This window comes from Trachurus japonicus, chromosome 13, assembly GCF_045865225.1.
Source record: "Trachurus japonicus isolate A0001 chromosome 13, Traja_1.0".
Taxonomy (NCBI): Eukaryota; Metazoa; Chordata; class Actinopteri; order Carangiformes; family Carangidae; genus Trachurus; species Trachurus japonicus.
The window spans coordinates 30837878-30853725 of NC_140919.1; the positions used below are offsets into that span (position 1 = coordinate 30837878).

The following is a 15848-nucleotide window of genomic DNA, read 5'->3' on the forward strand; positions in this document are numbered from 1 at the left end:
TAACGGCAGCAAGTGTTTTAACACGGAGGGGAAACAATATGCATTATGTTGGAGACACTGCTGAGTCATTTGTGCGTCTCAGTCGGTTGATTTTTCGACTTGAAAAAAAAAGAAAAAGCAGTGTGAGAGACATACCGAGCCTTCCTCCTCCATCTCCAAAATATAGTAGATGTCGTCCTCCTTTGGAGAACTAGTGGGTCTCTGCCACTTCAGACACAGCCAGGTCACCCCCGCCATCTCCAGCTCTGGAGGGAAGGGTGGCAATGGCACACTGCATGAGGTCAACAGGTCCACCACTTCACTGAACTCGCTGGGGAGGACAGAGAGAGAAATAGAGAGAGAGAGAGAGAGAGAGAGAGAGGGAGACGAAGGATGGTAGAGAATGGGAGAGAGAGACGGGAGAGACAGAGTGAGAGACACATGTGCGCACACAGATGAGAGACAGTGAATGGAAGAAACAGTGACATAAAAATGGACAACAGGGAGGATCGCCATCCGAGGAAGTGGTCGAGCATGTCGAGGCTCCTACCTTACACCCATGTCGTTTTTGGCTGCGAGGCGGAAGGAGTATCTTGAAGCTGGAGAGAGCTTGGTCACTCTGTACTGCTTCTGAGGTCCATAGTAGCACTGCTCATAGACTCCAGTGCCCTTCCCCTGCAGAACGCAAAAGTCTTCAGTTTTTTGGAACAAGTCACAGGACACCTCAGCTGCTCATAAAACATGAGCTGGATTGTGTAATGGTCAACACTGCTCTTATGATAAATAAAAATAAAATTACCTCATCCCATTCGAGAACGTAGTTTTGGATTTTGGAACCATTGTCACATGGAGCCTGTAAAGAAACATGCATTATTCTATTTCGATCAGATGAATCCGTCAAGAAATAAATGACTAATGTATGCATAGTGAAGCAGATTGTAGTGACAGAAAGGCAGGAAGCGTCACCATGTCTTCCAAATCCCAAATCTCATGGTTAACACGGCCTGTGGCTGCCAGTTACTACGTATGAAGACGGCATCTTTAGCACCACTAATGACAAATAAGGCACATCCAGATGTGCAAACGTTTTGAAGGAGTCATTAATTCAGTGTCTGCTGAGCATGTGTCGCACATCTACACACCCACACCTGGGATGTGATCTGTGCCACCACTAACTTATACTGCCAGCAATTTGGTAACTTTAATGAAGCCACGAGAGATAAAAATCCCACACTGAAGAGGATCTCAGCAGCGGCTGTTGGAAGAAAAAGGACTGTCGGGCTGTTTCTGGATCACTCTTTCTTCTCCTCCCCATAAATCATCTCAGTATTTCTATGATTTACTCCATGCTTCGCGTAGTCAATCTTTGCTTCCTGTCAGACGGATGCTGTTGCCACTTTCCCCTCACCTCCGCCCTAAATCTATAACTCCATCAATCTTTTTTTTTTTTACCTTCCACTGGAGCACGAGTGTGTTCTTGGTCCCGCTGGCCTTCCTGGGAGGATTGGGAGGATCCGGCTCACAGCTTAAAGTGGTGAAGCTCACAGCCTCTGATGGGCTTCCCAGTAAACAGTTACACATGGCCTGGACCCTGAGGAAAGGAAAACAAAGTTGTTATAAAAAAGAAAAAAGTTTGTCTGTGGATTTACACTGCAGCTCATACAAAAGCAATCTGGAGGGTTTTCACTAACCTGACATGATAGTCCGTTGCTGGTCGAAGGTCTTCTAAAGTAGCACTTAGTTCTTCCCCGCTGCATCAAAGATGAAAAAATAAATAACTGTCCATGTAAAAATCTCTACGAACAGTTGGTCATTACTTTAGCACGTTGATGCTTGTGCTCACCAGTACATGCTCTTGTATTTCCCATCTTTGCCGCTAAATGAGACGGAGACGTCGTAGCTGAGGGCCTCCAGGGGGCTGCTGTCCTCCTCCACACCGCCACTGTCGCTCTCTGGCCTGGTGGGTGCAATCCAGCCCACGACTATTGCTCTGGCCTGGATGTCCGACACCTATCATGAGAAGGTTTCATGGGTCAGTATCGAGTCTACATAACACCATCAAACCAAGACGTGGAGATAAAAGCTTTTTATTCTTCTGACCGCCCAAGCTGCCAAATCTCATGACACAGTCACTTCTCCAAATCTTACTACCTTAAACCCGAGTCCAAAGAGGGTCATTCAAACTGATGCCACTCAGGAAAAAAGGTTTTTCCCCACTTGGTAGGGATATGCTCTGCAAGCCAAAGGTTGTTTTTTTTCTCCTTTCTGTTTTGGGGTTTAAAAATAGCCAGAGCTACCTGGCAATGGGGATTCACACTATACGTGGAAGAACTCAGTGAGGTCAAGTCTGCACCTCCACCTCTGTGTACTGGACAGAGGGGAGGGGCTGCAGCTCAAGTGAAATGGGCCGAACTACTTAACTTCCCACAATTCAGTTCTTGGTACTTTAACAAACCAGTACGGCAGAAAAGACAAGAAAATCCCCAGTGCCCACTGAAGCTGAACCTTTCCTGTATTACACATCCTCCCTTCACTGTACCCATCATGGCTCCAATAGACTTGTTTTGCTACTTTTACAAGGATTACAGACCTTAGCGACAGTGACTGTGTGACAAATCCCGTTTTATATGAGGTCAAGGAAACTCTATTTCTAGTTTGTCTGGTTCCCACCCAGTAAAACAGCCATTCTCCTCTTCATTTATCTACAGTGCTGTCCTGAACCTAACACCATTAAACAGAGTTATTTTCAAAAACGCCTGAGACCACAGCACTATTCTGTATTTTATGTATACACTGTATTATATGAAATATATTTTCCGTATGCCACTGAGCATAGTACAATGGGGATTTGATAGCTTAGTAACTGTTCACTTAAAAATCAGTGCTTCTTTCAAAGCAAAGCTCAAACCTTTCAGTGAATGCTAGCACAGTTGTTTAGTGGCACATTTGGGAATAGAAATCCCCACATGGATGCTAGTCAGCAGGTCTGCCTCGATTAGCGAGATGTCAGCAAGAATTCATCATGGCTGTTAATAGAATGTTTAATGACGCAACACATTTGCATCATTACAAGTTTTCATGAACACGGCACTAATAGAGTCACATAAAAATCATGCAAATGTTGTGCTAATTAGATGAAGGAAAGTAAATAAATAAAATAATAAAAACACAGCACAAGCGAATACTAACCACTGGTTTACTGATGGTGCTCAATAGAGCCTGCAGGGCCTGAGCTTCCTCGTCCAGCTCTGAGGACAGAAACAGGTAGAGATAAACACAAAAGTCTTTATGAAATGATGACAAATAATGAAACAAATTATGTGCCACTTATTAGTAAGATCGCATTATTATCTGCCTGCAATTGCTTATGCTGGGGTGTGTCTGCACTGTGAAAGCTACCTGCAACCTGTAACTGCTTGCACGCCTTAGCTTGAAGCTCTCATTTGCCGCTGTGGCTTAGTAACACTTTGAAAAATATCAATCCACTTCAGAAAATCCACATTACAACTCCAATGATTTAAGTTGTTAACTTTAACACAAAGTAGACAAAAAACAATACAGAATAATGTCTTCAGTGACAGACCTCACTCCTCGGCCCCTTATGGTAGCATCAAAGTAATTCTGTTGTGCCGTAACTTAAAGGTAATAATCACAATCATCATTTTCCTGTCCATCCCAAATGTAAGAAATGTAATTGTATCCATTTTAAATAATTAACACACACTTTTAGTGACAAAAATAACTTGTGGTGTTGCACTGACAAAAGTCAGTTGTGAATGTTTCAGTTCATTTGGTTCACTTATACAAAAATCCAAACCTGCTGATACTACTGAGTAGTATCAGCAGTTCAGTCTCTGATTACATGTTAAACTCGGTCACAACATCCCCTGGTGTTTCTGAGCTACAATCTTGAATATAGATAAATTGTGTGTGTGTGTGTGTGTGTGTGTGTGTGTGTGTGTGTGTGCCATGTGCCGTAATGACTTCGACCTCTGACCTCTGACCGTCAAAATGTAATCAGTTCATGCTTTTATCTAAAGTGAATGTTTGAACCAACTTTGATTAAATTCCCCTGAGTTGTTACTGAGATATCATGAGAATTAGATGGACAGACGTACACCTGAAATCAAAATGTGTCAGGCTACGTTGTGAAAATATCAGCTGGCTGATGTTTTAGTAGCAACTATTCAAATTTCTGTCTGTATTTCTGTTTCAATTTCTGTCTGTATGATAGCTACAGATCTGTTTTGGAAAAAAGCTATGGACAGAATTTTACTGACATCACTGTCATTAGCTTCAATGGATCTAGTGCATCGTGTTTAAAGAGATGTCATCATCAGTGAAGCCTCAGTCATTTTAAGATTAGTTTACTAAATGTGTTCCTTTATATGCTTGTATGTCTGCTTCTAAAAAACAACATCTCCCGTCTTCTGTAGAAATGATGAAAGGTAAAAAAAAAAGAAAGAAAAAGTGGTAGATTGCTCATATTTCTTACATTTCTGCACGCTTCATAGGTCAGAAGGTGAAATTATTTTTTCCTCCACTTTCAAAATTTACAATCATTTCTTAATTATGCACTGGTGTCACCAAGAAGCCGTCTTAAACTCCATGATTAATGAGCAGTCAGAGTTCATGTAATCAGGAGTAATGTTGGCCGTGTTGTTCATCCCTCCCTGCCACCAGCTGCTGCAGCAAATGAGGCGCTATTCTCAGCACCTAAACACAACACAGCGCCCGCTCCTCACATCCGGAAAAATGCTGCATGTCAGCCCAACTGTAAAATTTTCGACAAAACTCTCCCCTTTAACCTCCTCACCTCCCAACTCTCCGTTCTTCCCCCTGCCCGCCTGCTTGTCTGGGCCGGCCACGGCTTGGCTGAGCTGCGCAGCCTGCTCCGCCTCCAGCCCTTTCCCTCCAACGCCGTTATGGATGTCCACCGTCGGGGGGCTGCCGCACGTCTTCTGTGGCGAGAGGGGAGGGCTGTCCTTCACCTGCCCTCCTCCTCCTCCTCCTCCACCTCCTCCTCCTCCTCCGCCTCCGCCTCCCTGACGCTCCTTCAGCTTCTTCTGCAGACGCTCGTATGTTTTGCTTGTTCTGTCGTCTCTGTGAACAAACGGTGGGCGTCCGTGTGGGGAGTGAGAATCTGCAGAGACTGCGGGAACAAAAAGGCAATGTTCGTGAGTTTGTGCTGACACAAAGAAGAGCAAAAAACAAACAAAAAACAATAGAAGCATGCTGAAAACAACAAACAGGTTACTGTGAGAGGAACATACAAATAAACAGGGCAGTGGTGAGATTGCGAAACTGAGAGACTAAACAGTTTATCTCGGGCCTGGACTGTATAACTAGCCTGTGCAAACAAAGCGCTGAGAACAACAAATAACATCTTAATATAACAGCACGGGGCCAGACGCCGACTCACCCTGCTCTGAGTAGATGTGAGCTGGATGGTACTGGGAGATGTACTGAGAATTCATGTCACCCACGCCCCCCGCCATGCCCGTGTACAGATGGTGTGGCGGGTGCGGCGGCATCATGGCAGGGTGGATGAAGGCAGGCAGGTGGGGGTGGGGCGGAGGTGGAGGGTGGTGGAGAGGGGAGTGGCCCCCTGGGTGGAACTCTGGCTGCTGAGGTAAAACCAGAACCCGCCGCACTCCGTTCTCCTCTATGATCTGCGGAGGAAACAAACGAAGAGCGCAAGAAAAGCAAAAGGCATGAAAGCCGTGCCGCGTTTCGGACCAGATGCCAATCAGAGACGCCGGAGGCTGGGAAGAGTGCTGAATGAATGAATACCTGTGAAACGTATCCAGGAGGCACATAGATTGGAGGCACTGAACCATTTGGAGACATCATGGGAACCTGAGCAGGACCTGTGGAGAGGGAAGACGCCGGATCAAACACTTTCCCACAGGCCGAACAGCTGTTTCATCTGTGGTGAATGTGTTGAGTGTTACAGCAGTGCACAGGGCCGAGAGTTCAGCCCCACTCTGACCCCATTCATACAGGCTCCGACCTGAGCTGGACAGCTAGCACATGAGCAAATGACTCACACACACACACACACACACACACAATCCATACATCCGACCATTTAAAAGCAACATCTGATTTTTTTTTTTTTTTTATGATAACCTGTGTGGCTCAACATAGCAGCTGTAGAAACGGTTGCAAGAGGTTTTATGTTCAATCATCATCGGTTAAAAAAAAACGGACTTTTCCTGTCAATTTGGTGCAGCAGTTGACTCTAAACATTAAAGTACCCAGCAGTCTTGGCGGCTGTTGCTATGGAGAAGATGTCAAAACTGTAGCAAATTGACATAAAACACCACTTGCATTGATCCAAAATAGACCCAGAATCCCAAAAGGTGTTTCAGCATTTTAAAACGTCTTAACTTCTTCAACCAACACCAGCTTTTCTCATAAAGTGTTTATGTACACGGGGCGTCTGACATGACTTCTGACTTTTTAATCAAAGAGATTTACACCGATGAGCTACAACATTAAACCCGGTAGCCTTACTGTTTTATTGCTGTGGCTGGCTGGTGTATACCCATGCTGTGTTTTAAAGACCTTCCATCTCTGAATCATGTTGTTTTGAAACCTAATTTGTAGTTTAAATCATTTTCCACAACATCGTGGCTCCACTCAGTCAAACAAATGCACAGATCGGTCACAGCTTTAACACCAGACACCTGTTTTGATGTTATGGCAGATCAGTGTTATTACAGTGCAGTTGCTCATCTTCTGTAACACTGTGCTGCCCATTCAAAGACTTATTCAGTCACTGTAACCCATCTGCGCAGATCATAAATGGACTTTTACTTCTGTAAACCGAGAGAACCATAATAACTCCTCCCATTTTGCCACCTATGGCATACGAACCTTGGCAGGTTTTCACTAGAGCCACCATTAAATATTGTCTCTGCAGGGGAAAATCCCCACACCAGCTGCATTTTCAATGACTAGTCAATTTCTTTTTAATATCTGTGAGTAATAAAAAGGCAGAGAAATGGATTTTTTTAAACACTGGCAAATGCAAGAAGACCACTTTACAAAAGTGCTGAGAAACAACAAAGTTTCCTGCGTGGCTGTGTTGGAGGGGCCAGTTCAGCGGCTTAGCTCAGCTCAGAGAAGTGACAGCTCAGCAGAAAGCGAGAGAGAGAGGGAGGGAGAGAAAGAGAGAAGGATCTCTGTGCCAAGTTTGCATATTCACACATTTCTCTTCTTACAAACCAAAAGACATAAACACTGGGGCTCCGACACCAGATGTCACGCAGGAGAGCACAGAAAGATCCACGACACACACTGACCTCCCGTCATCCTGCTGGAGGGAGAGTTTTCTGTCATTTTGTCAAGGCTGGGCGGAAGCAGAGAGAAGGTGTTCCTGAATGACCGGCCATGATGGGCCCACGTCTACAGAGTCCCCGCCTGTGTAATGACACACTGAAACCTCCCACTCGTGACCCCCGGCACCTCCCCGTCAGGTGCTGAAGTCCGGGCTCCACCTCTCAGTGGAGAGCGGCGCTAAGTGCACGGTGATATATGGACGCCTGCCAGTTTGTTATGTACACTGAGCTAAAACTAAAGCGGTCTCAATTGCCCCGCATTAAATGGCACCTCTGTGAAGGCTGTAAAGTTGAGTTATTGTTGAAACAATGATCTTTTCGGAGGCTGACGTTTGTGGCGCTGTTGAACTCTATTGTGTTATACTGAAGGATCCAAATATGAAGCCCTGTCTAATATTTCATCCAGCCACACTTTTATTGAAGGTGGACAAAATATTAGAAACACCCCTCAGTGTTACACAGTCCCATTCACAACACCATAAACATGAGCGTCAATATAATCATACAGCTGAATCAACACCTTCCTAAAACTGTTTCTTTACAACCTTCATTAGGGGAGGGTTTACTGAAGCATTGGTGGATTAGGCTGCATTGGTTCTGTCTATAGGTGTAATACACATACAGTACAACTGGTTTTGTAGTTTAGACCTGCACTCAGATAAACCTAGAATTCTTCATGTGTTTTAATGTTGTTGAGCACTGTGCAAAAATATTGCATAATAATGGCCCCGGTCCCAATATTGTGCTGCTATCTTGACCTACAGATCTGTAGAGCAAAAGGATGGATTTTCATTCTTAGCAGAGTCATTACGCTTTTAGTATCTGTGGATGTCTTGTGTAATGTAAGAGTATCTGTGGTTTGAAGATTTCTTCCACTGTGACATTGCTGTTCTGGCTTTCAGCAAACATGCTGTTTTCTGATCCGTTTGCCTACAAGATTCTCGTCAGACATGTTTTAAACTACATAAAAAAAATTTCTGCTACGATTAATATTCTGTTCAACATCGTTTCCCACATAAAAAAGGTGAAAAAGATGAAAACTTTGGCTGGAACCACATCTGCTCCTACTTCCTTATCGAGAAATCTCAATGAGAATCCAAGCTCACCCCCAACCGCCCATTGCGCAAGTGAAAGACTAGAGAGTATCAAGACGGTAAGCAGAGGAAACAGTGGTATTGTGTGTTATTGTGAAGGAGCTACACAAAATACAGTAATATTTGTTTCTCGAAAGCAATTATTCTAGCTGCTGCAGGTATCCCAACCACACTGTTGCTGCCATTAATGAGCTAAATAGCCATAATTTATTATTTACTAGATTCATGGTTGGGTGGTTGCCATTAGACATGTGTAAATTAGTTTGACAGAGATGAGCTGAAGTAAACAGAGATGAAACGTTTCAGTCGATGTGCTCTCACTGGTATGTAAATGTATTTGCAATAGAATCAATCTAGTAAAAATCAATTGCCTCTGAAATAAATTTGTTACCAGGGTCAGGTTGACACCGGATAAGGTTAGATATTAAAACTGGATCAATATGTAACACTTAAAAACAATGTGCACATTAGCCAAACCTATTTGTCAAAAACTGCCATCACAGCACTCCAGATACTATCTACTGCAGACTGGAAGATACACTCTTCTTCAAACTTACTAATTGTTACAATCGAATGCCAGACAGGCCTCCACAATTTATGACTTTCCGTTGGTGTAAAAATCATTGGGAACATACTGCTCTGGTCTACCTGCTAATAAACTTCACTGGACAAGACGGATAGCAGGTAGGCCTCATATAATGAAAGCAAAAGGGCAAAGAGCCAAGTTGTGAGTTTCCCCACCTGTCTGTCCTCATGCACCCTGTGTACGAGGACAAAAACTCTGAATCCAGAGAGCATGGGAAAGCTCAGGCTGAATGAAAGCAGCCACCTTGGCTCAGCCCCCATTGATTTCAGATTATAGTATCATTTGAGTGGGAGTTCAAAGTGTGCGATGTTAACTCCACTCACTTTTAAGACTGACAGATGAATTATTTTGTGGTTGATGCCAGGCGCTGCCGTGCACCTGCGTGGTGACTGATGAAGGCAGCTCCGGTGGTTGCCGCTGATGCCGACTAACAGGAAATCTAATGAATCACATTAGCTGTCTATGCGCCATTGTTTGTCCATTTAGATTGAAAGGCTTTGTGTGTACCGACTTTGGGAGAGGACGGGCAGAAAGCACAGGGCGAGGGAGGTAGGGATGAGGGAGCCACACACATCTTGAGAGAGAGAACAAGCGAGAGTGAGAGAGGAGAGGGGGGGACACCCACTCTTTTACATCAGACTGACGCATGAGCGCTGACAGAGATCAGATAGAAAAGGCCACATCCCCATCCCCTCCCCCCCCAGAGTCAACCGGAGCATTGGTTGTGCTGACGTGGCTGTGGAGTGCCAGCCTTCCAGGGGAGAGGAAGCAAGCCACGGGAAAAACATCAGTCCTCCTCCTCCTCCACAAAACGGCAGGCTGCTACCGGGCCAAGAATAGCCACAAACAAGCTGCCCATTCTGGCTGTGTAAACAGGGGCTCGGCAACACTTTGGGAGCACCATCATCTCCTGTCAACATCACATAACCCGTATTCACCTCCCTGCTTCCTGTGGCAGGCCGACAGGATCTTAACCGGTGAGGCTGTTTCTGAGTCACGAGGGGAAGGACAGGAGGGGGGTGGGGGGGCTAAAGGTTGCGGCAGAGAGACGAGGATAACTATTATAGTTGCATGAAAGCGGAGGGAGAGACGTATCAAAGGCCAGACACATGTCAACACACATACATACACAGATGTGCAAAAGGGGTGGTAAAGGCCACTTTGAACACCCACCTGCTTCCTCTGAGAAAGGATCGAGATCATAACAAAGAAACCTCAAGTGGGACTTCACACGGGTCTTCTGAGGCTCGGCGCAAACAAGAGGAAACTTGGCAGACGTGGCTCTAAAATAACGGCAACAATCCAAGCAAACTGTCAGGTTTAATCGGATGTACAAATGAACCCTCAATTAGATCCGGAAAATAAAAAGAAGCAGAGACAATGAGCGAGATTGAGGCTGGCTGGGTGTGTAAAGCATGGGTGTAAAAAAAATAAATGAAAACAGAGACAGGCACACAAGTTGGAGAGGGCAAGAGCAAGACAGGTAGAGCGAGAGACAGCGTGATGGTTTCATGTGGGAGCTCTCAATAAGCTCTCAGCGGCAGCATGATTAACTGTGAGCCTATGAAGATGGAGCCGACTTGATTATTAATCACAGCTAATAAATTGTCTTCCTCCACAAATAAAGAGGATGGGTAAGGGAAGGCAGGCAGATTAACTGACAGAAGTTAATAATTACAACCAAGCAAAGGGAAAGAGGCGAAACATTGAACCGTCAATAGAAACGAAACAAAAAAAAAACAATACTTGCAAATTAAACCTTTATTTTTTTAAGTGATGACACCCTGGCAAACGGTTCCCTTTTTTGCATGGCATGGCACATTTTCCAGTACGCAGGAAAGATCTTCCATCAATTAAGAGGGTGGTAATTTGCAGTGATTTGCAATTAGTAGATTACGGAACCAGGGCCAGGCTGCCACTCCACAAACATGCCTGTTAGCATCCAGACATCATCACCCTTCCAGGCAGATGGAGGAGGGGAGGCAAGAGGGGAGAAAAGAGGGAAAAGGGCAATGTCTGCTGATCAGCGTGCAGACCAGAGCCACAGGGAGGAAGTTGTACAGTAAACAATGGAACCATTTAATTAGGACAGCTATTTCTTTTCCCCGGCAAATTTCTGATACTTCAAGACATCCGCAACCGCACCAGAGTGACGTTTACAGGAGGGGATTAGTAACCTTCATGCCTGCGCTTATTACAGAACATCACACACTACTGCTGCTGCTGCTGCTGCTCTCACCCAGACAAACCCCGAGCAAAAGAAGGGCTGTGACCACACAGACCTGATTTTTTTTTTTTTCCTCCCAGTAATGAATTATTTGGCTCTGTTCAGGAAATGATGATCCCACTCTAAAACCACTGTCTCCTCCTGTAAAAAAAAGAAACGCAGCCGATACTTTAACAAAGACAGAAACAGCTGAGTGGACATGAAATCACCCTTCCTTGAACACCCTACCCCTGACTGAACTCAGAAAAAAAAGAAAAAAACATATACAAAACAAAACAAGACAAAAGGTTTGTTGGAACACCCCCTCTCTCTCATCATCTTCTATCTTCATCTGTAGCCTTTCTCCCTCTCGCTCTGTATCAACGCAGCGAAGGGAATATGACTCACAAGCTCAGTCATTCTCGGAGCTACTCACTGCATAAGCTGTGAATGAACCGTCCACGCTCGCATGTTTGTGTACATGTCCTGGCAGTCGGGCGGGGGGAGGGGTGGAGCTGCCAGAGTACAAAAATAACGTGCTAATGTGGCTAATGTGTCTTGCTGTTTGCGGCCCGATTTTGCCAGCCATATGGGATGGGTTTCGTTTGGGAGAAGGTGCTGTACAACCGCACAACAACAAAGCACATGGTTCGAATTTTAATGATCACATGAGCACATGCAATCACAAGCACGTGCTATCTTATATGCTGTATTCCCAGCTAAAATAATGGAGTGACCACTGGAAGCACGAGGACTGTGTCACTAGTCCCCTGATGCAAGCCTAGTGTCCTATGATGGCTGCCCCACTCACCAGCAGCCACTATCTGTGTAGGTTCAAGAGTTGAAAAATAGTCCAGTTGCACAGGGTCCTACGACAGTGCAGGAAATGAGAATGAGGGGGAGGGACAGAGCATCAAAGTAGATAATGAGTGACAGGATGAATAGAGGAAGGATGTGGTTTAGCATAGATGATCTAATAATGTATTTCCTTTTAACACTTAAGCTATAAATAAATTGGACGTTAAGTAAAAATTCCTGTCTGGATTTTTCTCTTCCAAAGTTCAACCCCAAGGTGAGCGGATAATCAAATGTTTAAAAATGATAATTATTTATCCAATGTGCCTAATGCATTCTGATACGTAAATGTCTCAGTTAATGGTGATTCTACATCTTACATGTATTTCATTCCCTCCACTGGTTACAAAACACTCATCAAGATTTTTCCAGCAACTTTACTTTGTGAAGCTATTTCTAACGCAGCACAATCCACATGATTTACTTCCAAAGGTGGGAGCACACTCCAGTAAAACTGTTTGGGTGGGCGCCTGAGTCCGGTCCATTTCTGTGACTTTCCAAAACCGACAATCCCACCCACTTCACAGTGAGACTGGCCAGCTGCGTGGAAGTGAGACTGAACTGATTTTTAAAAAATGTATTAAAAACAATTTGTGGCACTTTTCACATGTAAAAGTCTGTAAATGTGGTCCGCCCATATTTATACCATATTGCGTCTCCAGCCTTTCTATGGGAGCCAATTGTGACCATCAGGTATAAACATTTTTGCCTTCCAGCATCAGAGTCAGACTTCTTTCTGAAGCACTTCAGTTGGACGATAACCACTTGCACCGTTTCCACTCAGCCGACTGAGAGTCTACTAAAACTAAATTCCAGGGGAATTTCTCTCAGACTTTACTAGTGTATTAACAATACAAACACCTCCTCACTACGGTGTCAGATCAGATGTTCAACAGTGCACATCCTGGCTGCTCAGTTTCAGGCACAGGGGACGTGACAGCCTCAAGTCCCTAGACTCATCCGCAGCTCCCATCAGAAATGACGCCAGGCGATCCACAGCTACAGCATCAGAGATAAGAGACAAGTAGAACCAACCGGGCCAACTGACCTACCAGTGTCACAGAGAAAAAAAGGCAGGGAACAATGGCAACATGGCTACAAACTGAGCCTGGTGTACACACAAACACACAAAAACACACACACTCCCTCTCTGTCTTTAGCTCCCTGTTGAGATACCAGCATGGCTGTCTTGGCTTTTGTGGGAGCAGGACAGGCACATCTCTATCAGGCTGAACTGGACTGTGCTTCCAGCCATCAACCAGAGGCTGAATCATCCCAAGTGATGTGAATCACTGACAGACTAATTCAGCTAAAGAAGTGGATCTAATCAAACCAATGGTCCTGATGCTGACTTGCATCATCAGTCACGTGGGCTATGGCTCGGTGGTGGACGTACAGCTTTCAAATCTACAGCGTGAAAAGGCTGATGCTGGAATGTCTATAGGCTCTGGTTATCGTCATGATGGTATGTCCATTCACTTACAGAGCTGCCCTGATGGCGAGGATGTCAGAGAACGCTGAATGGCCACGCTAATTACCTGCCCTCAGAGGCCGATATCAAAGACGACAAACGCCTGCTATAAACTGCATTTTACAAGAATGTCTGTTTGTATTAAAGAGACTGTCAAGCACTGACACGTAGCAATTACGCACATCCAGCTGCTAAAAATACCTGATTGAATACACAAATTTTTGTGGGCTGGAAAAAAACCCATGTAAACCAGATCATCCTGGCTTTGTGTGTCAGTCGGTCCCTGTCCAGGGTTAGAGGTGACAGCACGCATATGCAGAACAGACACTTAAGAGAACAGGGATAGTCAGTTGTTGTGAGCACACAACAAATCAAACCAACCAACCACATGCGCATACATGCACACACACACACCACACACTCTTCCTCCTCCCTCCTTGCACCGCAAGCGGTGAGTCATCCCTCTATTCACGTCACAGAGAGATGAGCGCACCCTGTGACAGGCCAGTTAGTAGCAGTCACACTGATCTATGTGGCACCTCTCAGCTCTTTGTTTCTCCTCTGATGGAGAGACTATGTATGCTCGCTCCCTATTAGGGAGGTTTACTCAGCTCATAATGGGGGGCCGGTGTGGGAGCTCAGTCAGACAGGAGTAGGGAGAAGAGCCTGAACTGTATGATGTTTCCGGCTTTTTTTCCCTTTGTCATTTAAACCTAGATGCCTGACGCCTATTGTCCGATTGTTATTCATATACGTCACAAGGAAAAGAGAAAGGTTACAAACAAGAAATACCAGTGACAGTAACAGTGACACACTGAGCACAGGTCTAAACAAAGGTCAGGAGATTTATGCTACAATGTGGAGTGGCTGCTTTCTGTGACAAATGAGAAATGCTCATTCCCAAACATTATCACGCCAACATCTTTTATTTTTCTTTATCGAATTTAATTGAAAATTCAAGAGAGGAAAGAAAAAGAACAAGAAGAGAAAAAAAAAGAGGACAGCGGCAGTGAGCTCACAGAAATGTCAATACACGGAGGGGTGTCCAAGGAGCGAGCCAAAACAAAGCAAATCATTTTGAGATCAATGTTTTCCCCTGGGCAACTGCATTTTATCATAATCGTTTACAATTACGAGCCCGCAGCTCTGCCTCCTACAACTACTCCAGCTGTCTTGCGTTCACAATGTCAGCGACGTGTTGGAGCCAGACTTCATTGTTGCTGTCACAAAGCCAACGCAATTGCAAACAACTGAGGAAAGGGAAATGACAAGCCATCGGGACAAATAAGAATGTGTAACACATCCTACTCCAACAGCGCCGTTCTGCCCCAACTCCTCTACCAACACACTGTGATTACACCATATGTTTATGTTACATCATGACAGTCAATTGGTGCATAATTCGTTTTATCAGCTGTCAAATTAGACAGGAAGAGCAGGGGAGGGCAGGAATTATTGAACAGTGGAGTATGACAGTATGGAAAAGAGATGTAACAGTGACACGTTCTGTTTCTTTGGAAGTGTCGAGACAGAAAAAAGAAAAAAACTTAGTTGCTGATGGTAACATGGTACATTCAGGTCTAGCAACAGGTTGTATGTCTGTTGCTGTCCTCTGAATGCATCAGGCACATCTGACGCTGTTAAAACCTGCAGTGCATTGATGCACTTGTGACACATTGTTTCTATCCTCCTCACTACTCTCTATGGGCAGGAAACACAAAATACAATTATGTCACTAAACAATCAGGAAGCTATGAGACCATCCTGTTGTCATTTCTGTCAAATAGTGATGGGATGTCCAGCTCTTTTCAAAGATCCAGCTCTTTTGACTCAGCTCCCTCAGAACAGCCGGCTCCCAAATGGCTCTTCATTTTAGTATCACTCAGAGCCTTCCATTTTAGCCTAATTTAGCAATTATGAATGATTTGTGTGTTGCTAAGCATTTTCTTTAATTCATTTTTTTCATAAAAGGCTTATTTTTATGCATTTCTGCACTTTCTCCATCTGCACAGATGGGTGGGCAGTTCTTAGATGTCTGTGCAGGACAGGTTTGTTGTTGACCCTGCTCTGATGGATATTTTCATTTTACAAATTCTGCGCTCAGCTTTAAAGTCTCCAATATCATTGAAATGCAGCCAGATGCTGCTCTTTTTTCTGACGCGCTTGCATTTAAAATCGGCTCCCCTGTCTCTCTCTGTGTACCTGCGTCTGCCCCCTTCCTTCCTTGGCATAATGGTTTGATCCTAGTCTGTCCTCACATGTGATTTCCTGCACGGGGTGCCCAAAATAAAGGCCCGCCCCTGCTGGCATG

The 15848-nt window shown here is 44.7% G+C and overlaps 1 protein-coding gene across 4 annotated transcripts in view; it reads right to left on the minus strand.

Annotated features, from left to right (window-relative positions):
- Positions 1-15848, minus strand: part of fndc3a (fibronectin type III domain containing 3A) — a 49616-nt gene that overhangs the window by 15454 nt on the left and 18314 nt on the right. For 2 of the 4 annotated variants that reach the window (XM_085795936.1, XM_085795937.1), the window contains 10 exons: positions 5773-5849; positions 5402-5651; positions 4796-5131; positions 3169-3227; positions 1823-1989; positions 1671-1730; positions 1432-1570; positions 779-832; positions 530-654; positions 136-310 (listed from right to left, as the gene is read on the minus strand). In XM_085795936.1, coding sequence (XP_085652062.1) covers positions 136-310; positions 530-654; positions 779-832; positions 1432-1570; positions 1671-1730; positions 1823-1989; positions 3169-3227; positions 4796-5131; positions 5402-5651; positions 5773-5849 — 1442 coding nt within the window. Of the gene's footprint in view, positions 1-135; positions 311-529; positions 655-778; positions 833-1431; positions 1571-1670; positions 1731-1822; positions 1990-3168; positions 3228-4795; positions 5132-5401; positions 5652-5772; positions 5850-7289; positions 7367-15848 lie in introns of those variants that run through there. The other 2 variants (XM_085795938.1, XM_085795940.1) reach the window with 2 other exon arrangements.